This window comes from Thalassophryne amazonica, chromosome 6 (assembly GCF_902500255.1).
Source record: "Thalassophryne amazonica chromosome 6, fThaAma1.1, whole genome shotgun sequence".
Classification (NCBI taxonomy): Eukaryota; Metazoa; Chordata; class Actinopteri; order Batrachoidiformes; family Batrachoididae; genus Thalassophryne; species Thalassophryne amazonica.
Genome location: NC_047108.1, coordinates 32,697,000 through 32,724,131, shown reverse-complemented (window position 1 = coordinate 32,724,131; position 27,132 = coordinate 32,697,000). Strand labels below are relative to the sequence as shown.

The 27,132-nt window shown below is 40.5% G+C and overlaps 1 protein-coding gene across 2 annotated transcripts in view; it reads left to right on the top strand.

Moving 5' to 3' along the window:
* plekhm2 (pleckstrin homology domain containing, family M (with RUN domain) member 2) overlaps window positions 1–26,788 on the top strand; it is a 95,447-nt gene extending 68,659 nt beyond the window's left edge. For both annotated transcript variants that reach the window (XM_034171946.1, XM_034171945.1), the window contains 5 exons: window positions 12,894–12,959; window positions 13,077–13,236; window positions 18,708–18,887; window positions 19,499–19,615; window positions 23,657–26,788. In XM_034171946.1, coding sequence (XP_034027837.1) covers window positions 12,894–12,959; window positions 13,077–13,236; window positions 18,708–18,887; window positions 19,499–19,615; window positions 23,657–23,794 — 661 coding nt within the window. In that variant the 3' untranslated portion in view covers window positions 23,795–26,788. The remainder of the gene's footprint in view (window positions 1–12,893; window positions 12,960–13,076; window positions 13,237–18,707; window positions 18,888–19,498; window positions 19,616–23,656) is intronic.
* The last annotated feature ends 344 nt before the right edge of the window (window positions 26,789–27,132 follow it).

The following is a 27,132-nucleotide window of genomic DNA, read 5'->3' as shown; positions in this document are numbered from 1 at the left end:
AGCACAATACTACTGGAATGAATTTAAATAAGGAAAGTTGGGTTTTTTTTCTCACCTAAATGGATGCTGCACTCACTCCAATTTATCGTGTGGAATAGTCCCAGATTGCATTTCAGAGCTTCTAGAATTGAAACATTTTCATGCGGGTCGTGGTGGGGGGTAATTTTAGGTTTCAGCCTTTTTTTGTTGTTGTTTTTCACCACTTTCATCCCTGAATATGTCAATCGTGAGTCACTTTTGTGCTGATTAAAGTAACTAACTGGGACTCCTGTCTGAGAAAGAAACGAGAATCGTCCTCCGTTCTGTTCACACAGCTCCAAATGCTGCACGGCTCTCTGCCGAGTCAAGTGAGAACGATAGAGTCCAGTCGGAATTAATAACGTCAAAGCGAAACACTGTTTTGTTTATTTTTATTTATGTCCAGAGATCAAGGATACAGTGACCAATTTCATATTTATTTACTTTAAGACTCAATGAAATACATAGAAAACCTGTAAAGCCTACTTTTATTACAAAATTCACTAGGTGTCGATAAAGGAATCGATAAGGAATCGGATCGATAAGCAGAATCGATAATGGCATCGATATCGATAAAATCTTATCAATACTCATCCCTAGTCTCTGGTACATTTGCAACTACTAATAAACTGAATTTGAGTTTTAACGCCACAATGGCTTCTACTAGAATTAAAAGTGACAACAGAGCCAAACAATGAGGCTACATTTTTGTCTTTGAACATCCTGCCCCTGCTGGAAGCTCTTGTTTACTACACAGCTTCCAGCACAGAGACACTCTGAGAGCAGCCATAAAGCCCAGCTCTCTGCCAATCACAACGCTCCGGTCAGGCGGAGGTCTTGAAAAATAAAGTCATGCTGACTTATGGTTTTGATTTATAAATAACATTAATACAGATAGAATAACTCCATTAATGTCAATTCTGTCATTTGTACAAAGGTAAAATATAACATATATCTTTTAATGTTGAATAATGCACTAAGTCTGAGGTTTTGTAACAAACAGACAGATCGCAAAGGTTTCTGGGTAAAAGTGCTTCTGCTAAACACTGATTGGTTCAGTCATTCATTATGTAAATCAACACGTTAATGTGACGTGTCGTGTTTACAGATAATGTGCTTTTGTAAAATATTCCATTTTTTATTTGTAAAAACAGGCATTTTTACGGAGCCCTGGAAGTGTCATAGCAAAATGTTTTGCATGTGGAGAGAATGTGCGCTCAATTTATTAGTGCCGTGCGCACGTTTTATGACATTGTAAAACGTGCACTCAGTACTGTCTACATAAATGTTGGCTTTACACTGTGCGAGTTTTGGCCATTTCAAATGATTTTTTATTCGTGCGAGAATTTTTAGGACCGAGTTTCAGGTTAATCGCGCATCCTGCATTGTGTAGTGTACATCAATCAATTTTTTTTTTTATATAGCGCCAAATCACAACAAACAGTTGCCCCAAGGCGCTTTATATTGAAAGGCAAAGCCATACAATAATTATGTAAAACCCCAATGGTCAAAACGACCCCCTGTGAGCAAGCACTTGGCGACAGTGGGAAGGAAAAACTCCCTTTTAACAGGAAGAAACCTCCAGCAGAACCAGGCTCAGGGAGGGGCAGTCTTCTGCTGGGACTGGTTGGGGCTGAGGGAGAGAACCAGGAAAAAGACATGCTGTGGAGGGGAGCAGAGATTGATCACTAATGATTAAATGCAGAGTGGTGCATACAGAGCAAAAAGAGAAAGAAACAGTGCATCATGGGAACCCCCCAGCAGTCTACGTCTATAGCAGCATAACTAAGGGATGGTTCAGGGTCACCTGATCCAGCCCTAACTATAAGCTTTAGCAAAAAGGAAAGTTTTAAGCCTAATCTTAAAAGTAGAGAGGGTGTCTGTCTCCCTGATCTGAATTGGGAGCTGGTTCCACAGGAGAGGAGCCTGAAAGCTGAAGGCTCTGCCTCCCATTCTACTCTTACAAACCCTAGGAACTACAAGTAAGCCTGCAGTCTGAGAGCGAAGCGTTCTATTGGGGTGATATGGTACTACGAGGTCCCTAAGATAAGATGGGACCTGATTATTCAAAACCTTATAAGTAAGAAGAAGAATTTTAAATTCTATTCTAGAATTAACAGGAAGCCAATGAATATGGGTGAGATATGCTCTCTCCTTCTAGTCCCCGTTAGTACTCTAGCTGCAGCATTTTGAATTAACTGAAGGCTTTTTAGGGAACTTTTAGGACAGCCTGATAATAATGAATTACAATAGTCCAGCCTAGAGGAAATAAATGCATGAATTAGTTTTTAAGCATCACTCTGAGACAAGACCTTTCTAATTTTAGAGATATTGCGTAAATGCAAAAAAGCAGTCCTACATATTTGTTTAATATGCGCTTTGAATGACATATCCTGATCAAAAATGACTCCAAGATTTCTCACAGTATTACTAGAGGTCAGGGTAATGCCATCCAGAGTAAGGATCTGGTTAGACACCATGTTTCTAAGATTTGTGGGGCCAAGTACAATAACTTCAGTTTTATCTGAGTTTAAAAGCAGGAAATTAGAGGTCATCCATGTCTTTATGTCTGTAAGACAATCCTGCAGTTTAGCTAATTGGTGTGTGTCCTCTGGCTTCATGGATAGATAAAGCTGGGTATCATGTGCGTAACAATGAAAATTTAAGCAATGCTGTCTAATAATACTGCCTAAGGGAAGCATGTATAACGTGAATAAAATTGGTCCTAGCACAGAACCTTGTGGAACTCCATAATTAACTTTAGTCTGTGAAGAAGATTCCCCATTTATATGAACAAGTTGTAATCTATTAGACAAATATGATTCAAACCACCGCAGTGCAGTGCCTTTAATACCTATGGCATGCGCTAATCTCTGTAATAAAATTTTATGGTCAACAGTATCAAAAGCAGCACTGAGGTCTAACAGAACAAGCACAGAGATGAGTCCACTGTCCGAGGCCATAAGAAGATCATTTGTAACCTTCACTAATGCTGTTTCTGTACTATGATGAATTCTAAAACCTGACTGAAACTCTTCAAATAGACCATTCCTCTGCAGATGATCAGTTAGCTGTTTTACAACTACCCTTTCAAGAATTTTTGAGAGATTTTTTACAGCTTGTTACATGGAGTAACAAGCTGCGTTTAACATCTCACGACCACTTCCTGATCGCCGATCGTATGGTCGAATGAAAATCAAACCTGTTTGATATTATTTTGGTCAGCCGTCGTGAGGTTATCCTGCTGCTGAAAAGCAACAAGCATCCAACTGCTGGCACTGTGCATGTGCAAACACTGCAGAGCTGTCTTGTAATGGTTTTGTTTTGTTTTTGGGTTTTTTTGCTGTTGTTTTGTTTTTGTTTTGTTTTTAAACTTAAATTTGTAAAAAAAAAAAAAAAAAAAAAAAAGCCATTTGCAAAGCCAAAACGTTGATTTGACAATCATCTGATATAACCGGGGTCAAAATAAATAGAACACTGCCATCTACTGGTGCCCAGATGCTTAGTACTTAGGGTGAATACTGCCATGAACACTACTGGCCAGTAGATGGCAGTAGAGGCCTTGAACTTGCCAAAACAAAATTCCAGATAATCTGTGTCTGCTACATTTAAAATGCGTGGAATTTAACAAACGCAAATACAATAACAATGTCTATAAACCCAGAGAATATATTCACGAGAGTTTTAGGCACTAGTGTTTAATGCTGTTGTCCGTGGAGCCTGAACAGAGTGTCTGAAATGCATTTGTCCTGTCGTGAACGTACTGAGATTACATAATCCTACCCATAATGCACTGCTGGGCACAGCATGTGCTCACAAAACCTTAAAAATTAGCACATTACTTTAAAACTAAAACATATATCTGATATTTTCACTTTATAAAACTTCAGACATGACAGTAATTTTAAATAACTTGTCCAAAATTAGTTTGGTTAAAATTTGAACCATAAGTTAAAAATGTATGCCTCTGGATGACTTAGGTGATATTGCCAGCATATCAGTATGGTGTGAAAGGAAATAACTTTTTTTTTTTTTTGTGACCAGTTCTCCTTTGTCTGCAGAGGATAGAGATGTTTTTTATAGTAGCAGCGCTCTTCTGTTTGCAGAGGGTAAAATTGTACATCTGTTACAAAACCTTTAACAGGTAGGTGCTGAACTGATTTTAAATTTTAAAAATGCTTATCTCTGTTCAGCTTTGTTTACTTTATTGGTCTAAAAGTTATCGGACAAAAATGAATCGGAAGATAATTGGTCCGATAATGGTTTTTAAAGTTATCTAAAAAGATAATCCCATAATGAACACATTATCTTCAATAATTATCTGTTGTCGGATTATCGGAACTGTGCCCACCACTATATATATGTGTGTGTGTGTGTGTGTGTGTGTATATATATATATAATATATATGTGTGTGTGTGTGTGTGTGTGTGTGTGTGTGTGTGTGTGTATATAGTGCGCCCGCCACAGGAAAAACACCTCCGTTGGAAGCCTTAAGGACAAGTTGGAACATGCCCTGCTGTTAAACAATTTCTCAGATACTCACTCAACTGAAAGCCACCAAAAGCCACCTGGACTTTACAAATGGTTATCAACACGGAGGTGTTTTTCCTGTGGCGGGCGCCGCCGGCTGTGAGCCAACGCGCAAATCTGTCCGCACGTCTTTCATTAAAAAAATCTCCTTTAACAGTGGAATGTCCGGATAAACTGCTGATTCCGACCTCTTCTGAAAGTTCTCTGTTCTCTCACGACGTCTTGGGTCAACAGAGGCTTAAATTTTGAGGTTTTCAGCTTGAAACAGGATGACGACGTTGCCTCGGAGCGCTGCGCGACGTCCCGCTCCGTGGGAAGTCCTTACAGCGATAGAAACAATCCAAAATCTCTCATCAGCCGTGAAAATTTTCACCGAAAACCAGCTTAATTTCTCGAATGGTATCCACTCGGATGTGCCTCACAGTTTTGATGAAGCACAGCGCCAGTCTCTCAGCAACTTCTCAGACAATGAAAATCCGACGAGGGGGCTGGACCACTCCTCCCACAAGGCGTGCTCACAGGCGAATGACGTCACCGACAGGCGTGGAAAAACTCATGCATGCGCACAAAGGTTCAAGCTTGGCTGACGTAAAAACATATGAATCAAATCCATATAGTTTTTTTAAAAAATAAAAAATGGTCGGTTTCTTTTATAATAGACCTCGTATATATGTGTGTGTGTGTGTGTGTGTGTATATATATATATATATATATATATATACGAGGTCTGTCCAAAAAGTATCAGACCTTTTTATTTTTTTCAAAAACCATATGGATTTGAATCATGTGTGCTTGCATGAGCCAACCTTGAACCTTCATGCGCATGCGTGATTTTTTTCACGCCCGTCGATTGCATCATTCGCCTGTGAGCAGGCTTTGTGTGAGCACTGGTCCTCCCCTCTCGTTGGATTTTCATTGCGAGGTGGAACGATTTGGAGCTTTGCTGCATCAAATTTTTCCAGAAACTGTGAGAGACAGCCAGGTGGAAACCATTCAGAAGATTCAGACGGCTTTCGGTGACGATCCTATGGACATCACACAGATTAAGGAGCGTTACAACCGGTTTAAAGACGGTGCACAATGGCGGAGGGTGCGCCGCGCTCCGAGCGGCCATCGACAGGCTGAAACGACCAGATCATTTCCAAAGTGAACGCTGTGTTGATCCGGGACGTCGTCTGACTACCAGAGAAATTGCAGAAGAGGTGGACATCAGCACTTTTTCAGCACATTCCACTGTTACAGGAGATTTTGTAATGAAAGACGTGCGGAGGTTGGAAGTCTCACAGGACATGTTGTGACATGTCCAGCTCTTACACAGTTCCTCGGATACTCACTCGACTGAAAAGCCACCGAAAGCCGTTTGAATCTTCCGAATGGTTTCCACCTGGCTGTCTCTCACAGTTTCTGGAAAAATTTGATTCAGCGCTGCTCCAATCATTCAGACATTTTCCTCGCAATGAAAATCCAACGAGGGGGGAGGACCAGTGCTCACTCAAAGCCTACTCACAGGTGAATGATGCAACCGACAGGCGTGAAAAAACTCACGCATGCACACGAAGGTTCAAGGTTGGCTCATGCAAGCACACGTGATTCAAATCTATAAGGTTTTTGAAAAAAATAAAAAGGTACTTTTGGACAGATATATATCAAATCAATTTTATTTATATAGCGCCAAATCACAACAAACAGTTGCCCCAAGGCGCTTTATATTGTAAGGCAAAGCCATACAGTAATTACGGAAAAAACCCCAACAGTCAGAAGAACCCCCTGTGAGCAAGCACTTGGCGACAGTGGGAAGGAAAAACTCCCTTTAACAGGAAGAAACCTCCAGCAGAACCAGGCTCAGGGAGGGGCAGTCTTCTGCTCGGACTGGTTGGGGCTGAGGGAGAGAACCAGGAAAAAGACATGCTGTGGAGGGGAGCAGAGATCAATCACTAATGATTAAATGCAGAGTGGTGCATACAGAGCAAAAAGAGAAAGAAACACTCAGTGCATCATGGGAACCCCCCAGCAGTCTAAGTCTATAGCAGCATAACTAAGGGATGGTTCAGGGTCACCTGATCCAGCCCTAACTATAAGCTTTAGCAAAAAGGAAAGTTTTAAGCCTAATCTTAAAAGTAGAGAGGGTGTCTGTCTTCCTGATCCGAATTGGGAGCTGGTTTCAGAGGAGAGGAGCCTGAAAGCTGAAGGCTCTGCCTCCCATTCTACTCTTACAAACCCTAGGAACTACAAGTAAGCCTGCAGTCTGAGAGCGAAGCGCTCTATTGGGGTGATATGGTACTATGAGGTCCCTAAGATAAGATGGGACCTGATTATTCAAAACCTTATAAGTAAGAAGAAGAATTTTAAATTCTATTCTAGAATTAACAGGAAGCCAATGAAGAGAGGCCAATATGGGTGAGATATGCTCTCTCCTTCTAGTCCCTGTCAGTACTGTAGCTGCAGCATTTTGAATTAACTGAAGGCTTTTCAGTGAACTTTTAGGACAACCTGATAATAATGAATTACAATAATTCAGCCTAGAGGAAATAAATGCATGAATTAGTTTTTCAGCATCACTCTGAGACAAGACCTTTCTCATTTTAGAGATATTGCGCAAATGCAAAAAAGCAGTCCTACATATTTGTTTAATATGCGCATTGAATGACATATCCTGATCAAAAATGACTCCAAGATTTCTCACAGTATTACTAGAGGTCAGGGTAATGCCATCCAGAGTAAGGATCTGGTTAGACACCATGTTTCTAAGATTTGTGGGGCCAAGTACAATAACTTCAGTTTTATCTGAGTTTAAAAGCAGGAAATTAGAGGTCATCCATGTCTTTATGTCTGTAAGACAATCCTGCAGTTTAGCTAATTGGTGTGTGTCCTCTGGCTTCATGGATAGATAAAGCTGGGTATCATGTGCGTAACAATGAAAATTTAAGCAATACTGTCTAATAATACTGCCTAAGGGAAGCATGTATAAAGTGAATAAAATTGGTCCTAGCACAGAACCTTGTGAAACCCCATAATTAACCTTAGTCTGTGAAGAAGATTCTCCATTTACATGAACAAATTGTAATCTATTAGATAAATATGATTCAAACCACCGCAACGCAGTGCCTTTAATACCTATGGCATGCTCTAATCTCTGTAATAAAATTTTATGGTCAACAGTATCAAAAGCAGCACTGAGGTCTAACAGAACAAGCACAGAGATGAGTCCACTGTCTGAGGCCATAAGAAGATCATTTGTAACCTTCACTAATGCTGTTTCTGTACTATGATGAATTCTAAACCCTGACTGAAACTCTTCAAATAGACCATTCCTCTGCAGATGATCAGTTAGCTGTTTTACAACTACGCTTTCAAGAATTTTTGAGAGAAAAGGAAGGTTGGAGATTGACCTATAATTAGCTAAGATAGCTGGGTCAAGTGATGGCTTTTTAAGTAATGGTTTAATTACTGCCACCTAAAAAGCCTGGTACATAGCCAACTAATAAAGATAGATTGATCATATTTAAGATCGAAGCATTAATTAATGGTAGGGCTTCCTTGAGCAGCCTGGTAGGAATGGGGTCTAATAGACATGTTGATGGTTTGGAGGAACTAACTAATGAAAATAACTCAGACAGAACAATCGGAGAGAAAGAGTCTAACCAAATACCGGCATCACTGAAAGCAGCCAAAGAGAACGATATGTCTTTGGGATGGTTATGAGTAATTTTTTCTCTAATAGTTAAAATTTTATTAGCAAAGAAAGTCATGAAGTCATTACTAGTTAAAGTTAAAGGAATACTCGGCTCAATAGAGCTCTGACTCTTTGTCAGCCTGGGTACAGTGCTGAAAAGAAACCTGGGGTTGTTCTTATTTTCTTCAATTAGTGATGAGTAGTAAGATGTCCTAGCTTTACGGAGGGCTTTTTTATAAAGCAACAGACTCTTTTTCCAGGCTAAGTGAAGATCTTCTAAATTAGTGAGACGCCATTTCCTCTCCAACTTACGGGTTATCTGGTTTATGCTGCGAGTTTGTGAGTTATACCACGGAGTCAGGCACTTCTGATTTAAGGCTCTCTTTTTCAGAGGAGCTACAGCATCCAAAGTTGTCCTCAATGGGGATATAAAACTATTGACGAGATAATCTATCTCACTCACAGAGTTTAGGTAGCTACTCTGCCCTGTGTTGGTATATGGCATTGGAGAACATAAAGAAGGAGTCATATCCTTAAACCTAGTTACAGCGCTTTCTGAAAGCTTTCTGCTATATGTGTGTGTATATGTATATATATATATATATGTATGTATGTATGTATACGAGGTCTATTAGAAAAGTATCCGACCTTATTTTTTAAAAAAACCATATGGATTGCGTGTGCTTGCGTGAGCCAATCTTGAACCTTCATGCGCATGCGTGATTTTTTTCACACCTGTCAGTTGCATCATTCGCCTGTGAGCAGGCTTTGACTGAGGAGTGGTCCACCACCTCGGCGGATTTTCATTGTCAGGGAAATGACTGAGAGACTGCTGCTTTGCTTGATCAAATTTTTTTAGAAACTGTGAGGCACATCCATGTGGACACCATTCGAGAAATTCAGATGGTTTTTGGTGAAAATTTTATGGGCTTCAAAGACATTAAGGGATGTTACTGTCGCTTTAAGGACGGCCCACAGCAGCTGTGGGGCGCACCGCGCTCCAGCTGCCATCGACAGGCTGAACAACCATTTCATTTCTAAACGGATCGTTCTGTGGATCCGTGACCATCGTGTGCACTTTCTCTGGTTATTACAAGAGCTGGACATCACCCATTTTCCTGCAGATTTCACTTTTAACAAGAGATTTTGACGAAATTCCTCTGCACGTCTGTCTCAATTTGCTGATAAAGTGCTGATGTCCACGTCTTTTCACAATTCTTGTGCTAGTCCAGACGACGTCCCGGGTAAAACACAGCGTCCAGTTTGGAAATGAATGGCACATTCCACTGTTACGAGGAGTTTTTGTCATGGAAAGGAGCGGACGCTTCGCGCGTCACGATGGCAAGCGAGACAAAGAACACCTCCGTTTCGGAGTGCCAGAATGACAAGCTGGGACATGTCCACCTCTCCACAATTTCTCTGATACTCACTCGACTGGTAAGCACTGAAAGGCATGTCCCAGCTTGTCCTTCTGGCACTCTGAAACGGAGGTGTTCTTTGTCTCGCTTGTCGTCGTGACGCGCACAAAGCCAAATTAAGACAGACGTGCGGTGCCGCGACGCGCAAAGCAACGCCGTGATGAAGCGTCACAGAACATGTTCTGGCATGTCCATGCTCATCCACAGTTTCTTGGATAATCACTCGACTGAAAAACCACCGACAGCTGTCTGAACACCATCTCAAAGCCGTCCTGTGAGACCAAAACGGAGGTGGTTTTGTGTCGGTCCAGCAGCGAATCCATCATGACGCGCGAAGCGTCCGCTCGGCTTTCCACAACAAAATCTCTTGTTAAAAGTGAAATCTGCAGGAAAATGGGTGATGTCCAGCTCTTGTGATAACCAGAGAAAGTGCACACGATGATCAAGCAAAGCAGCAGTCTCTCAGCCATTTCCCTGACAATGAAAATCCGCCGAGGGGGGTGGACCACTCCTCACTCAAAGCGTGCTCACAGGCGAATGACGCAACCGACAGGCGTGAAAATCACGCATGCGCATGAAGGTTCAAGGTTGGCTCACGCAAGCACATGTGATTCAAATCCATGTTTTTTTTTTTTTTAAATAAGGTCGGATACTTTTCTAATAGACCTCGTATGTATATATATATGTATATGTGTGTGTATGTATATGTGTGTGTATGTATATGTATATGTGTGTGTGTATGTGTATGTACGAGGTCTGTCCATAAAGTATCGTACCTTTTTATTTATTTATTTTTTTTAAACTATATGGATTTGATTCATATGTTTTCACGTCAGACAAGCTTGAACCCTTATGCGCATGTGTGAGTTTTTCCACGCCTGTCGGTGACGTCATTCGCCTGTGAGCACGCCTTGTGGAAGGAGTGGTCCCTCCCCGTTGTCGGATTTTCATTGTCTGGAAATGGCGGAATGATTTGGGGTTTTTTTCCATCAGAATTTTTTCAGAAGCTGTTAGAGACAGCCAGGTGGAAACCATTCGGAAGATTCAGACAGCTTTCAGGGACGATTCTATGGGGATCACACAGATTAAGGAGTGTAACAACCGGTTTAAAGACGGCGCACAATGGCTGAGGGCGCGCCGCGGCGATCGACAGGCTGAAACGACCAGATCATTTCCAAAGTGAACTCTGTGTTGATCCGGGACCTCGTCTGACTACTACAGAAATGGCAGAAGATGTGGACATAGCACTTTTTCGGCACATTCCACTGTTACAGGAGTTTTTGTCATGAAAAGACATGCGGAGGAATTCGCGCGTCGGGACGGAGCTGCGGAGAGCAAAAGCAATGCCGTGATGAAGCCTCACAGGACATGTTGTGGCATGTCCAGCTCGTCCACAATTTCTCGGATAGTCACATGACTGAAAAGCCACCGAAAGCCATCTGAATCTTCCAAATGGTGCAAGAGCTGGGCATGTTACAACATGTCCTGTGAGACCAACACGGAGGTGCTTTTGTCCCGCGCCATTAGCGGCTCCGTGGCGAATTCCTCCGCTCCTCTTTCCATCGTGCATTCAAACCGTGTAATGCACGGCTTCTCGTTGTTTAATCCTTATACGTATATATATGTATCTATGTATGTATGTATGTATATATGTGTGTGTGTATATATAATCTGTGTGATCATGCAACCTGTGAAAAACAGTGTCAGAGAGACATTCCACATCCATGTACACAGCGGCAATAAACAGCTCAGAGGCGCAGCGCAGTTGTTTTAACACGCACTTCTCGGCTGTTTATTGCCGCTGTGTACATGGACGTGAAATGCATAGGTGTGATCACAGCTGACAGTCAGTCAGTCATACAAAAAATGAATGTTAATGAGTTCAACAGTACAAATATTTCATGAGGTGAAAGCTGGAACTTAACATTCAACGAGGCGAAATATTCATTCCATTGAAAGAATGTAAAAACATTCCTTATTTGTTTAATATAATGGCTAAAATAGATCCTTGTCATTTGATGTTATGTTATACAAATAATGAATATTTATGAGTTCAGTGGTATGAATATTTCATGAGGTGAAAGATGGAACAACAGAAGAGGGACTTAAATTTTGTTGTGGTGGTTTGACATCAGCAGTCCAACATAATCCGTGATACTTCCAAAAAAAAAAAAATTCTTTGTGTAGTTCCTCAGTCCAGCAAGAAATCGCATCAGAAGTTTCATTCTAACTGCTCTTCATGCTTCCAGACGGCTTATGACTTAGCAGATGGCTTAAGAATTAGCACTGTCAATTAGCTCGTTCAAATTGTTGTCCTTCAGCAAAACAAACTCTGCCATGTTTAGCTAAACACCGCCCCCACTAGTGTGTGCGTTCGCAGCGTGCAGTGGTACAAAATGTACGGAACCAAATTTGCATGGTAAATGGAACCATATTTGCATGCTAAATACAAGGCAGCACAAATGGGATGAATAAACCATGTCACGTGACATACAAAGCACCAATCAAATGACAAGGATCCAGTCAGATTTTATATAATACAGAATTTTACACAGAGTGCAGTGCACTCCTCACTTCTTACATAAAATTAAGCCCCAGATCTCCCTCCTTTGTGTGAAGTGTAACAAAGAAGTTGGGGCCTATCAATAATATATATATATATATATATATATATATATATATATATATATATATATATAAACAACCTTACTTCCGTTGTGGTCCTCTTGTGGCCCGTTGGCCCTGCCTGCTGTCTAGCTTCTTGACTTGTTTGGCCAATTCCAGAAGTGCTGTTTCTCTCCTATCATGTAAAAGGAAAAGTGTGTTGTCAACCCCTCACAAGTTGTCTCACATATTGCGTACTTTCTGACTCATGAAACTACATGAAGAACGGCTTGACAGGAATACAAGGACTCTTGAGTATTTGGTAGAAAATTTGTTGCTGTGAAATTTTGAGCAGTTCAAAATTCACTCGACACAAGAGCAATACCCATGACTCACCCAAGGAGAATGAAAAGCCCCACGCACATTTTACGAAATTTCCCAAATTCCTATGGGAATGCTATTTGCACTTGTTTGCCTGGGTGGTTGCCATTCAGACAATTTCGTAGTATGCTGGATGTGGTAACATGTGGCACCAGTGCGTGGTCCCAGACCTGTGTAATTTGGAAGGGTGTTCCTGATTTGTCCATCTAAATATGTTACTGGGGACTTTAATTTTGTGTCAGTAATTGTCTGCCCTCTTTGCTTGCAGCAATGGGATGTTGTACTTGTATGCAGAGAGAACTGACAGGACACCGGTGCTTTCAGTGACTATGGGGTAAGCGCCAATGTTCCAACATTGGGACCTGAGATGTTTCATGTTTGGAGGCAGTGCAGGTTCAGGCACAGCAATCTTTAATATTACGCCTTTCCATGTCCACTCATTCCTTCTCAGAGGAGAGCAGTGTGGAGGATGCCGTCGCTCCAATAGCACAGAGCGACCTCATGCATTCCAAGTCATCTTAACAGAGCGCCCTCCACTGGAGCTCTGCGCCAACAATGAGCAGGACATGGCTGACTGGATGCAGCTGCTGTGCCAATCCGTCTCCAAAGGGGTAAGAGAGACCTCACTAAGTTCACCACACATAAAGCACACAGTTTATACAGTCAGGTGCATAAATATTTGGACATGTTTTTGCCTTTACCTCTGGATCCATGAGAGGGTTGGTCAGGTGTAACCTTTGGAAGGGAGGGGAAAAGTTTGATGCCCCTTGCAGATTAAAAATTGGTGCCGGGTGTGGTTGGGGGTTTGTCAGAATCACCTTTGTTATGTGTCGGACGCAGCTCGGAGAACCGACCAGCGTTTGAAGGACCCAGTATGAAATAAGCAGAGCACGGTACAAAGGCTAACTGAATTTAATACATAACAGTGATACAAAAAATACAAAAGAAAGTGCGGTCTGGCGTGGTGCACTCCCAGCAGCGCTAACGGTCCGGAGCCAGAAGCTGTTCGGACCCAAGGACCCCGCCGACACCCCCCAGGTGGCCGCAACAAACCGAGTCTGTGAAAGAAGGAACCATTATGTGAGTCCACACTCTACACACAGAGAGACCACTCAAAGGTGCACAAACAGCAAACACTTCCTGGCTTGATTACTAATCAGCTTCCCAACCTGCAGGCTGGGAACTGTAACAAAACAATTTTACGTGACAGAGTCGATCTATGTTTTAAAATGGCCACCGGAAAAGGAAATGCAATGCATCATGGGCACTGTAGTATGACGGCCATCCTATAGTTCACGCTGGTCGCGATAACCAATCAGAGAACAGAACGTTGGACGCGTATTCCTCACCTCACCCACAGCGTGTGAAGCTGACGAACACGGTGCTTGCTGTTATTCCGGCATGGCGAACAGAACAGCTTCAACCCTTGGATATCAATGTGAGCAGAGTGTTTAAGTTGACGCTGAGAGCTGCGTGGGAGCATTGGGTGAGCGACGGCGGAGGATTAGCGTGTGCACTTGGAAGGAGCTGGCGTCGATGATTGTGAAAAGCGTTTGAAGCAGACGAACATGGTGTTTATTCCGGGACGGCTAACAAAACAGCTTCAACCCTTGGATATCAGTGTGAGCAGAGTTGACGCTGAGAGCTGCATGGGAGCACTGAGCGACGGCGGAGGATTAGCGTCTGCACTTGGAAGGAGCTGGATCGACACCGCTGGGTGGTCATGAGCTGCGCAGGTAGGCGCTGCATGGTTCGGCTCGCAATGTGGTCCGCAAAATACAAACATATCTGTAGGTAAATGCAGCTCACGAGAGGGCACTCGAGGCTTGTGTGACTGTTCCTGCGACTTCTGACTACCATAGAAAAATAAAAATGTTAACGTTACTGATAACATAACAAGACAACGGAGAAGGCCCGAAAAAATGCCACCAAAAAGAAAATCATACTCTGCAGATTACAAGTTGCGACTGGTGAAATATGCATCCGAAAACGGTAGCCGTCACAATATTATCATCTGAACTTTTCATGTTAACATACCTGTATGTCCATGGGACTTATAGTCCAGTGGACCTTATTTATGGTTTATTTTTCTTTATAATGGATAAAGTGGCTGGTGCGACTTATACTCCGGTGCGACTTATTTATGGTTTATTTTTCTTTATAATGGATAAAGTGGCTGGTGCGACTTATGCTCCGGTGCGACTTATAGTCCGGAAAATACGGTATGTGGGTGTGATTTTATTTCGTAAGTTCAGTGTAAATACGTAATACATGGATGACGTAAAAACACATTTCCATTGTGGTCCATTTAAAAATCAATAGGCAAATTAGAAGTAATGATAAAATAATAACAATGATAATAATAATAGTGTATATATGATAACAAGAACTTAAACAATTTATAAATACATTAAGACATTAAGTTAATATTAAAGAAAATTATGTAATTAACAGGAAATAAAAGGGTTGAGTTCCTCTTCTAAAAACTGTTGGGGTCTAAGGTTCTAAAAACATTCTGGACTCATACGACATTCCAACTCATTATAGAAACATTGTACAATTTATTACTACCTTTGAAAAATGCCAGCTACCTATTTTATAAACACTACCCAATCTAGAGCCCGTGGTTCCCCACGGTCAAAACGCTCGTGACTCTTACAACCCCTGGCAAAAATTATGGAATCACCGGCCTAGGAGGATGTTCATTCAGTTGTTTAATTTTGTAGAAAAAAAGCAGATCACAGACATGACACAAAACTAAAGTCATTTCAAATGGCAACTTTCTGGCTTTAAGAAACACTATAAGAAATCAGGAAAAAAAATTGTGGCAGTCAGTAACGATTACTTTTTTAGACCAAGCAGAGGGAAAAAATGGAATCACTCAATTCTGAGGAAAAATTATGGAATCATGAAAAACAAAAGAACACTCCAACACATCACTGGTATTTTGTTGCACCACCTCTGGCTTTTATAACAGCTTCCACTCTCTGAGGCATGGACTTAATGAGTGACAAACAGTACTCTTTATCAATCTGGCTCCAACTTTCTCTGATTGCTGTTGCCAGATCAGCTTTGCAGGTTGGAGCCTTGTCATGGACCATTTTCTTCAACTTCCACCAAAGATTTTCAATTGGATTAAGATCCGGACTATTTGCAGGCCATGACATTGACCCTATGTGTCTTTTTGCAAGGAATGTTTTCACAGTTTTTGCTCTATGGCAAGATGCATTATCATCTTGAAAAATGATTTCATCATCCCCAAACATCCTTTCAATTGATGGGATAAGAAAAGTGTCCAAAATATCAGTGTAAACCTGTGCATTTATTGATGATGTAATGACAGCCATCTCCCCAGTGCCTTTACCTGACATGCAGCCCCATATCATGAATGACTGTGGAAATTTACATGTTCTCTTCAGGCAGTTATCTTTATAAATCTCATTGGAACGGCACCAAACAAAAGTTCCAGCATCATCACCTTGCCCAATGCAGATTCGAGATTCATCACTGAATATGACTTTCATCCAGTCATCCACAGTCCACAATTGCTTTTCCTTAGCCCATTGTAACCTTGTTTTTTTCTGTTTAGTGTTAATGATGGCTTTTGTTTAGCTTTTCTGTATGTAAATCCCATTTCTATTAGGCGGTTTCTTACAGTTCGGTCACAGACGTTGACTCCAGTTTCCTCCCATTCGTTCCTCATTTGTTTTGTTGTGCATTTTAAATTTTTGAGACATATTGCTTTAAGTTTTCTGTCTTAACGCTTTGATGTCTTCCTTGGTCTACCAGTATGTTTGCCTTTAACAACCTTCCCATGTTGTTTGTATTTGGTCCAGAGTTTAGACACAGCTGACTGTGAACAACCAACATCTTTTGCAACATTGCGTTATGATTTACCCTCTTTTAAGAGTTTGATAATCCTCTCCTTTGTTTCAATTGACTTCTCTCATGTTGGAGCTATAATTCATGTCAGTCCACTTGGTGCAACAGCTCTCCAAGGTGTGATCACTCCTTTTTAGATGCAGACTAACGAGCAGATCTGATTTGATGCAGGTGTTAGTTTTGGGGATGAAAATTTACAGGGTGATTCCATAATTTATTCCTCAGAATTGAGTGATTCCATATTTTTTTCCCTCTGCTTGGTCTAAAAAAGTAACTGTTACTGACTGCCACAATTTTTTTCCTGATTTCTTATAGTGTTTCTTAAAGGTGATAGAGAGAGGTTGAATAGGGCATTAATCCTTGTTCTGTGATGTGATATGTAGCCCAAAAAAAATTGGTTGAGTCTGTAATGGCTCAGAACCTTCCTAAAAGGCTCTCTGAAACAGCTATGTTACTATGCTGGGTTTAGAATGCGTCGTTTGCCCTTAATGACGTCGTTTTGGAGCTTATTTGGCAACCTCATTATGAAATGCACGTAGGTGTTGGCGCTGATCGGTTGCCGTTGTTTGATTGGCTGCCCTTGCTCTCACTGAAAAGAAAGCACGGAGGATCAGCTGTTTTTAACAGCAGATGCAGAGCGGCTCTGAGAAAAAAAAAGCATAAAAATGTCTTTGTAAAGCTCAGTGCTGTTACCGGCATCACTGGTAGTTGTTGGCGCTCTTTTTTTCTTCTGGGCGAGAAGGTTCTTATAAACAGACACACGCAGAACACAATGCGCGTGCTCTCCCTTCGCGGCACCGCGACCGGCTGCTTGATGAGGACGTAAAAAAAAAACATGCAAAATTGGACTAAAAAAAAAATCCGCGAAACTTCATTTGTTTTGTTTTACTTCGGTTACTGTGACTTCCAAAGGTTATGCATTGAAATAAGCAAGCTGCCCTTTGCAGGCTTACTTGCTGCCAGCATAATAATGCAAATAGCTAGCTGCTAAGGGGTTTAGCTCATTCCCTTTAGAGGAACAAACCAGAGCTAACGTGCCATTCTAACGTGCAATTCTTACAACAGGAATATAGCGCAAAACAAATTTAAAACAAAAGAAAATGTGATACTTACAGGCTGTACTGATTGCTGGAGTTGATTTTGTCGCAAAGTCGGAACTGACCCTCTACTGAGTATTAAATGCTGACTGAAGCCAGCTTGAAATTGAGCAAGGTTGGTGAAACAGTCCTCCGTGAAATGCGCAGAGCAAAGAAATAGTCGGCGGTTGTATGTCCTGGGGATGCGGTTAAAAATGAATAAAAGCCAGTGATCGCGTACATTGCTTTCCGTGGGAAGAATATGGAAAGATCATAGTCCGCTATGACAACCTGGGAAGGCACACCTGTAGCTCTCCATTGCTCCTCTTCCAGTGGTAGGTATGGGTGGGCACAACCTTATGAATAATTAATTTTGAAGGTGCGTGTGTGAAAGGGGGTGTGTGTGGGTGTGTGTGTGGGGGGCTATTGGTGAAAATGTGACGCAATGTTTCCCTCAAACACGAATTGGCCTATTTTCTGGCGGCAATTCAAAAAAGGAGAATTACTTGAAACAGAGGTTCTGAAACTTGCTGGCACTTTGTGTGTTTTCCCCACAGCGGGGAGACTCTGAACTAACACCAAAAACATGAAAAAGATGATTTTGATTCTCTATCCCCTTTAAAGCCAGAAAGTTGCCATTTGAAATGACTTTAGTTTTGTGTCATGTCTGTGATCTGCTTTTTTTCTACAAAATTAAACAACTGAATGAACATCCTCCGAGGCTGGTGAGTCCATAATTTTTGCCAGGGTTTGTATAAGTGCCACTCCTCCTAAACCATTTGGTGGATTTTGTAGCACCCCATAGTGAAGATGTCTACTAAGGAAAATAATTCTGGTGTGTCTTCTTCAAGGGGAAATAATTGGACTGTTTTAATATATCATATGTGTCAGTTACATTTACAGAGTTTAACTGTAAGTGTTTAATCACAAATTATCTCATAATATATAATACTTGCAAGCAAATGGTATGTCAGCTTGAGGAGTATCATGTTGTGAGCTGCTCACAAATATTTTTTTATGTATTTATTTCCTTGCTCTGTCCCTTTAGGCAGACTTATGCTCCCCCAAATCATTTTTAATAGACTAATGTTCTCACCAAGCTGTGCTAAATCTTTTACCTCCAGGTCATCCCCCAGGGTGTAGCCCCCACCCCATGTATCCCATGTTGCCTGGTGGTCACAGATAGGAAACTGCTAACTTGCCATCAAGACTGTCAGACCAGCTTCTTCCGTTCACTGGGCAGTGCTGATATCTGCGATGTCGTGGCTGTCAGCCTGGAGGCCAACAAAGAGTACTCTATCATTGTGAGTGGTCTGCTGATTGGCTGCTCCTTAGTTTTTACTCCTCTTTACATTTACTGTGTGATAAATGGGCTGATATCATCAATGTGCCATTCACCCACTAATACTTTAAGGCCACTGACACAGTAGATAATCTGTTCACACCACAAATATACAGGTGTGGACATAAGTATACATACACCTTGGCTAAAAGCATTCAACCTTAATTTTCATCTACTGCACATATTTAATTTTAATAAACAATATGTGTGTTATGTCATTTAGAATGTCTGCTTTATTTCCAGATAAAGTTATTTAATATTATTTATGAAAGATTTATTTCCATTCTATTTATTTGTTTTACAGGATACATGCCTAGGCTTTTGCCAAAGCCTTGTAAAATCTATCTTGTAACTGTTATTTGTAAATAATGTTGCATGAAAATGAAGTAAACATTCTAAATGACATAACACACATTGTTTCATGAAATTGAATTTGAAAGTTCTGAGCCAACGTGTATATAAACTTGTTTGCAACTGCATAATGATGCAAATTGTGACAAATTAGGATATTTTCATGTTATCCTTCACTGTTTTTGCTTCATTTCACTTTGTTTCTCTTCTTTTACTGTGCAGGAGTTTACTCTGGATCGCTCCCAGTTCCTCCCTCCTTGGGTCTTGTACTTCAGTGGGTGCGAAGAGAGAGAACGTCTACTTACAGCATTAGACATGGCCTGGAAAGACATTTATCAGGTTTGAAAGTGAAGTTTATCTCAGGTTTCATGAATAAAAGCTGATAAAATACTGTAAAAATGTTTTAGGCACATGTAAGACTGGTCTGTGTTTTCAAAATAGGCTTTTTATTTCTCAACTTTGAAAATGCCAAGGCATGTACCCTATAAAATGCTGGGAGTGAATAGGTAGGTGAATTAATAAGTCCCTCCAGTTAAGATAACTCAAAAGCAGCAATTGCTATCATCTAGTAACTCATCAAATTAAGACTATATGTTTGCCTAAGGGACATATTTCTTTCTTTTGTAACATTTTCTCCATCATCTGACTCTATCATTAATAGAATAATGGCCAACTGGGAGAATGCAGTGCAGATTACCTTGTCTGATTAATTCTGAAAGCCTTGCATGTTGTCAGTTCCTCCTCCTGCTGTGCTAGGCAACTTAATACAATTAAAAGTACTACACAGACTTCACTATAGTAAGGCCAGATGTGCCTATCTCTACTGGTAAGCTAGATGAGGGATGTTCTAGGACCTCCTTTGACCTGACCCACGTGTTTTGGTTGTGACTGAAATTGTCCAGTTATTGGCATACCTTGTTTTGACACAAGCTCAAAGATTCCTGTTTTTGAAATCTGACCTTCACCCCACATAGCTTTTTTTGTTTTGTTTTTATGCCACAAGCAACTGCTGAATTTGCTGCTAAAACTTGTCTTCAGCATCCTGGCTGAAGCCAAGTTCCAGATCATAGTGAATGTCATCATTAAGAACCAGCTTCGTTGGGTGGGTCACATCATTAGAACAGATGACAACCGACTTCTCAAGCAGATCTTATACTCCCAGCTAAGGAAAATGGTCCAGAAGAAGGCAGAAGAAACGCTACAAGGATCTCCTGAAGCACAAGCTCTAGAGCTGCTCCATCAACTGGAAGACCTGAGAAGAACAAGTGAGGGACTGAGCCAGCTGGCACGCATGATTCACACAGGAGTGGAAGTCTTTGAAAAAATTGCGGACAAAGTACAAATAAGAGAAAGAGGAAGAGGGAGAGGGAGCAAGATCCTAACCGACAGAAGCTTCCTGCAGCAACCACGTGCGGCATCAAAGTTTTGCTTCCTAGGGATGGGTATTGATAAGATTTTATCTATCGATTCCATTTATTGATCTGATTCCTTATCGATTCTCTTATCGATACCTCTTGTGAATTTTCTGTGTACTAAAAGTAGGCTTTACAGGTTTTCTATGTCATCAACATTTTATTGAGTCTTAAAATAAATAAATATGAAATTGGTCACTGGATCCTTAAACTCTGGACAAAATAAACTAAATGGTGGATCCTTGATCTCTGGATATAAATGGAAATAAACCAAATCTGTAGTTTTTGTCAAAAGCATTTCCTTTCAGACATTATTGGCATGAATATCATTCCATACCTCTGAGCTGAGCTCTTGGAGCTGCCTGTGCTGCGTGTCAGGATGTAATTCATAAAGAATGTAGGACATCTCATTTTGGGAGAGAAAAAAAGTTTTAGTCTATTGTAGTTTATTTGTCTGTATTACAGCATTTGGAAAGAGGTGTCATTTTATTTAAAGTGGCAATTCGTTTTGAAGTTATTAATTCTGACCGGACTCTGTCTCGGGAGAGAGCCGCACAATGTTTGGAGCTGTGCCAACGGAACAGAGGACGATTCTCGTTTCTCAACTAATACAAGACAAGAGTCCCAGTTAGTGACTTTAATCCACACAAAAGTGACTCACGATTGACATATTTTAATGGCTTTGAGAGGGGTTAAGAAGCGGACTTGCCGCTTCTGAAGAGGAGCGAATCAAAGAACCAACGAGCCAGCCGACCAAAGCACTGCTTTATTGGTTCAAGCTTCAAGGTGGAGTCGCGCTGCAGAAGAGGCTGATTAGAGCCGCTGCAGGGTTTGTAATCAACGTAGAGAAATTAACATTTTCGCGACATGATTAGAGCTGCTGCAGGGTTTGTAATCAACGTAGAGAAATTAACATTTTCGCGACAAACACCCTCAAAAAAAAAAAACAACAACCGCTCTGAAGGACCGATAAGGAAATCATTAAGCAAAAAAGCTATTTGATGTCGGTGGATCGAATCATTTCTTAACGATACCCGAAAAGAGACAGTTCTCGATACACAACCCTACTGCTTCCAGAATTTTCTCAAATTTGTTATCAGCTTGGTATACCACACAGATGAAAGCAGATATCAGACAAAAATGATGAATCCTATGTACCCACTGCTATTTCTGTAAGTTACTGTATTTCCATAAATACAACATGTTTCATAATATAAAACAAAAAATAGCAAAATTTTATTGAAGTGAAGAGGATCTGACAAACAGAAAAATACATTAACTCACTTCTTCAAGTGACTTTACTGGAAGGCCCATTACTTCCAGGCACTGCTTGTAATTGGTTTTAGCCCGCACTTCTGGTTTAGAGCTGGCCATTCCTTGGATGATGGTCTCAGCAGTTTCCGCATTATTCTCTCTCCTGGTATGTCCGGGAACCGACACTTTCAGGGACTGTCCGAGCATGCATTGCATCAACTTTGTCATTCACCTGTTTGATACTGTGAATGATGTCATTCTGCTTCTCCTGGAACACAAAATGTATATATCCATATGTTACACCCTTAATACAGAAGTTCCCACTTTACATTAAATCCCATGCTTCACAAAAAAAAATAAGCCAATGCTGTTGACTTTTCATCATGAGCATAGACAAATCTGTGAATGAAAGTGGGCCATTGGGGGGGCTAAAAGATCTTGGCAAGGGTCAAAGGCCCGCAGCCCCTGGCGGAGGGTCTGGTGGTTGTCCCCTAAAAAAAAAAAAAAAAAAGTGAAATCTCAAATGCATTCTGGTGCTTTCTCGGGTCTATTTACTCACCAAAAATCTCCAAAAATTCTTTTTTTTTTTTTTTGTTGGGTCAGGTCAGTTTTTCCACCCCATATAAGGTTGCATACCTCAATAGTATAGCATAGAAGTCCTTATGTTTCAAATGTATGGTACCATAGATAGTACACACACTATGCAGATGCAACATTATGTAAGGGACATAGAAATTGTTTATTAAGTAACAGGGCCTGTAAATTATTTCTTTATGGAAGGAAAGTCAGTATATACAACTTAATTACTGGCAGATTTTACTGTATTTTCAAATTATATCCCAAAAAGAACAGTATAGTTCTTACCAGAAATGTTTGAGTATTTTGTTTGTTGTATATAAATTTTAGAATCTACTGGCACAAGACACTCTGCATTCTTATTTAACCATAATGCAAGCCTTTGGATTCATTATTCTTCTCAGAGGATCGGGCTGTTTGTGTGATTCAACTGCAGGCACGCACTCAACTGACTGGTCGGATGGAGGATTCACTGACTTAACTCTTATGACAGCAGGCATGGTTGCTGTTGGGGGGGGGGGACAGAAACAAGCAATAATCCAAAAATGTGATGACAGTAACTGATGACATTTGTAAGGAGCAAACAAGCTAAAATAATTACATATGCAAAACTTTCTATGGCTCTAACCAAAGTTACTATCTGTAATTAAATATTCACAGAGAAAGTACAAGACAGTTGTGGGAATGCACAAATATAACAATCATAAGCTTTACCTTAAGACTCAATGAAATGCATAGAAAACCTGTAAAGCCTACTTTTAGTATAAAATTCACAAGAGGTATCGATAAGGGAATCGATAAGGAATCGGATCGATGAGCAGAATCGATAATGTCATCGATATCGATAAAATCTTATCAATACCCATCCCTACTGAACATTATGCATATATTCTATGTACATTTGATGTTTGCAAATGTTCACTTACATGTTTGTTTAATGTTCGCTTCCATGCAGACATTAGGCAAACATCATGAACATTACATGAATGTTCACAAACTTGCTGAACAGTAAATGAACATTCTATGAATGTTTGATTGATGTTTGCAAATGTTCACTTCCGGGTACTTCACAGACCATCTGACCTCTCTGATCACAGTATGCAGTACGTCATCCTTGTCTTCAATCTCTGATCTGCAGGTGAAGCTTCCCCGCAGAGAGATACTGGATTTATCAGTGCAGAAGCGCTGTGGCGAGGCCCTGGCCCTGATGAAGAGCGCCTGGCAGAGAGCTGACAGTCTGGCCCGAGGCAGAGCCCAGCGTGAGCCCTGGTGCTGATGGAGACACTCACGCTGACCTTGTGGTACCTGCTGGATGTCAACAGTCTGTATTTCCAGAACAGAGCAGTTCATCACACAGAGGTGTGGATTTGTGGTCGCTGACTCTTCACTCGTACCACACAGTCTGTTTCTGCAAAACGTCTTCACAAAACTGAAATGTCAAGATGAACCAATCAGACGGCCTTCCTGATTGTGTGCAGAATTAGATTCTATTCAAGAAACTTCAGGAGTGAAAAAAGATTTTGACAGGAATGTGACAAGTCTTGTACGATGGTGTGTTACTTGCATGCTCTGTCACAATGAAGTGACGGTAAAAACCTCTTGCTTGAAATGAAGTGACTGAATCTGCTGTTGGCTCGACCTTATATTTAAACCGTGATGATACCTTGTCACATTCTTTCAGAAAAATGTGCAGTAACAAATCGCTTGGACACTTGTAATTTGTTTGGCTTTCATCTTCTCAGTGGCCCTTCACGTTAGTAAACTGCACTCACATAGACATCCATATTCAGCACATGCGTGTGTCCTGCTGAACTGATGATTGACTTTCCTCAGAAATATAATCTGATTTTTGTCATGTCATATGCAGCATCATGATGTCCTAAGCCATATCTGACGGGTGTGGTCACCTATCACTGAAGTTTACGTGTGCACACCCAACAAACAGAAATCATTTGCGCTCGCTGCTTAAACAGATCGCACAATTATGTGAAGATCAGATTAGGGCTTGTTTACCATAAACACAGAATTGTTATAGTGCAGACATATAACGCACTGAAGACAGTTTCTTTTGTCTGCGGGTGTGTGTGTCAGTGTTGTCAGATCAGGAACTGTAACACATTTTCCTTTTTCACTGCTCTGAAGTGACAAGTGGGTATAGCCACACAAAGTAGCACCTTTTTGTTTAATATTACCACTTCTAATTTTGTGTTAACATACGCATTTTATTTTAACAGTTGTATACTTGTTGTAAACAATGAGTCTGGCTGATGAGACTTTTGTTTCTGCAATAATGGACTTCTTCCAGTTCAGTGTCATGAAGTAAGAGCCCTGCTCTGTGTGAAGGTTACGTTACATTGATTTTATTTTGCACAGTGATTGACAGTATCATATTGCATATGGAGGATTTATGTCACAAAAAGTGAGCTACTTGATTAAAACAGACAATCCTTTTGCACCACAGTCAGCTTGAAGTAACATATGTGAGAGTATGTACGAGGGTAGGCTGAAAAGTTCTAAGGCTCCCCATGAAGGAGTAATGCATTAACTGCATTATAGTGAGCCTTAGAACTTTTCAGCCTACCCTCATATAAGATTTGCAACATTGTTAATTAACCTTGGGACTTGCAGTAATTGTTCTGCTATTAAATTAGTGCTGTCTGCAATTAAAGCGTCACCAAAAACAAAAAAATCTTTGAGCACAACTGGATGGAAAATCAGTGGGTTGTGCATGTTGCAGTCTCTTACTTTGCAGTAACAGTGGTGACTCTGACAACCTTACGTTGTCATGGAATAGTAGATTAACTGGGAGAAATTACTTTTGCACGTACACCAAGAATTTTTTTTTTTTTAATGGCCTTACACTGTTCAGAACAGAGGTGGGACGAAGTCACCATTAAGTCACTCTCAAGTCTTGAATCAACAAGTCGCAAGTCTTAATGACCACCCGTTGTTTGCAAGCTGACTTGAGACTTGACTTGGGACTTGCAGATTGATGACTTGACAATGACTTTGTCCCACCTCTGGTTCAGACTTTTGGAAGCGTTCAGTTTGTGTGAGCTGTAATGTATTGATTGAAAGACATATATGGTACATCTTGGCATCAGCGGGTTCTGCCTGATGTAATATGCAGTTTGGGTGGTGTTTGTAATGCTTACCAAGTACTGGCTAAAAGCATTGTTTTTGGTATTGCTCTATCTCAGGTACTGAATTGGCTCGGCCTTTAAAATATTCCAAATGGTACCCGGTCCTCTACATATGGCATTTTTGTTTGCATGATTTTAGGTAGTTATGTCAATTCTCATCATTGTATTCCAGTTACGTCAGTATTGATCTGTGTTTAAAGCCTTTTTAAATGCCCCTTGATCTCGGTCATCTGTTCTCACAGAGAGAAATATTACCTCGACACATTGTGCATTTACTTTACTACTCTTTTATCCGTTTACATCCGCCATTGAGTTTGTTTTTGTTGGTTTGGTAGATTTAGTCTAAACTGAATGAACCTGATTTTTGGAAAACATCCTAAAGAGTTTGGGTATATGTTTGAATAAAAGCCATTACCTCTTGGAGTGGCGCTACAAAAAAGGCATAGTCAAGACATCAAATTTACAAGCTTGTTAGGTCCTTGCTGGCTGTGTCTGAGTGCCCGTCAATTATTTTTAATTTCCTTTCTCTTTTTTATTCTGTTGATAATTCAGCATTATGATCTCGTATTGTAAGCACAGAAATGGCAGCATAGTGCTGGTAGTAAAGATTTTATGACTGTGTCCTTCAATAGTTCTGTAGGTTCCTGTATGGGATTCATCAGCAGTGAAGTTGGACTCTCCAGTGTACGTATTACTGAAGGACTTTGACTGGAGACTGTAGAGATGAGCTGGTGTAACATATTATTTGGAGTGCCTTATTTAAAAAAAAAAAAAAAAAAAAAAAGCTTATTGGTGGGGGCCTATAAAATGTGTATATGGAACATCAGTCAGTATTTCTGAGGTGTTCTGAAGCATTAACATTGCTGGCCAATGATTGGTTACATCTTTTAAGTGACACATTATTCAAAAGTGCTTTTTGATTCTGTTGTTGCAGTGTGATTAATATCTGTAATATTTTGTATTATGTTTAGCAGTTTTATTAAATTGTAAATACAACACTAATCAAATATACATACATGCTCAATTATCATGCTCGTCAAGAGGGTGGTTTTATATTGTTAATAATGCTAATTAATGTACAAATAAAGCTTTGTGATTGGAGCATCGTAATTAAATAAATTTAAACATAACTGCTTCCTGTGGTGATAACATGAACAAACTGCATCTACAAGTGCTTTGAGCATCAGTTTCTGTAATAGGTGAAGGCACTGAGGTGTTTGGTTGGACAATCACTCAGTGGACATGTATTTTGGTCAGGCAAGTCAGTATTCCAGAATTCAGATTTTTTTTTTTTTTTTTTAATAAATGCCATATGCTCCAGACTAAAAACAAAAAGGACCATCCAGGTTGTTATCAGCAACAAGTACAGAAGCCAGGGTCATTAGGGTGGTCCTGGAAAAACATTTTTTTTTTTTTATTTTTTTTTTTAGTTCCTTTAGGTGAAAATATTTGAAAAGTATTAACCACTGCT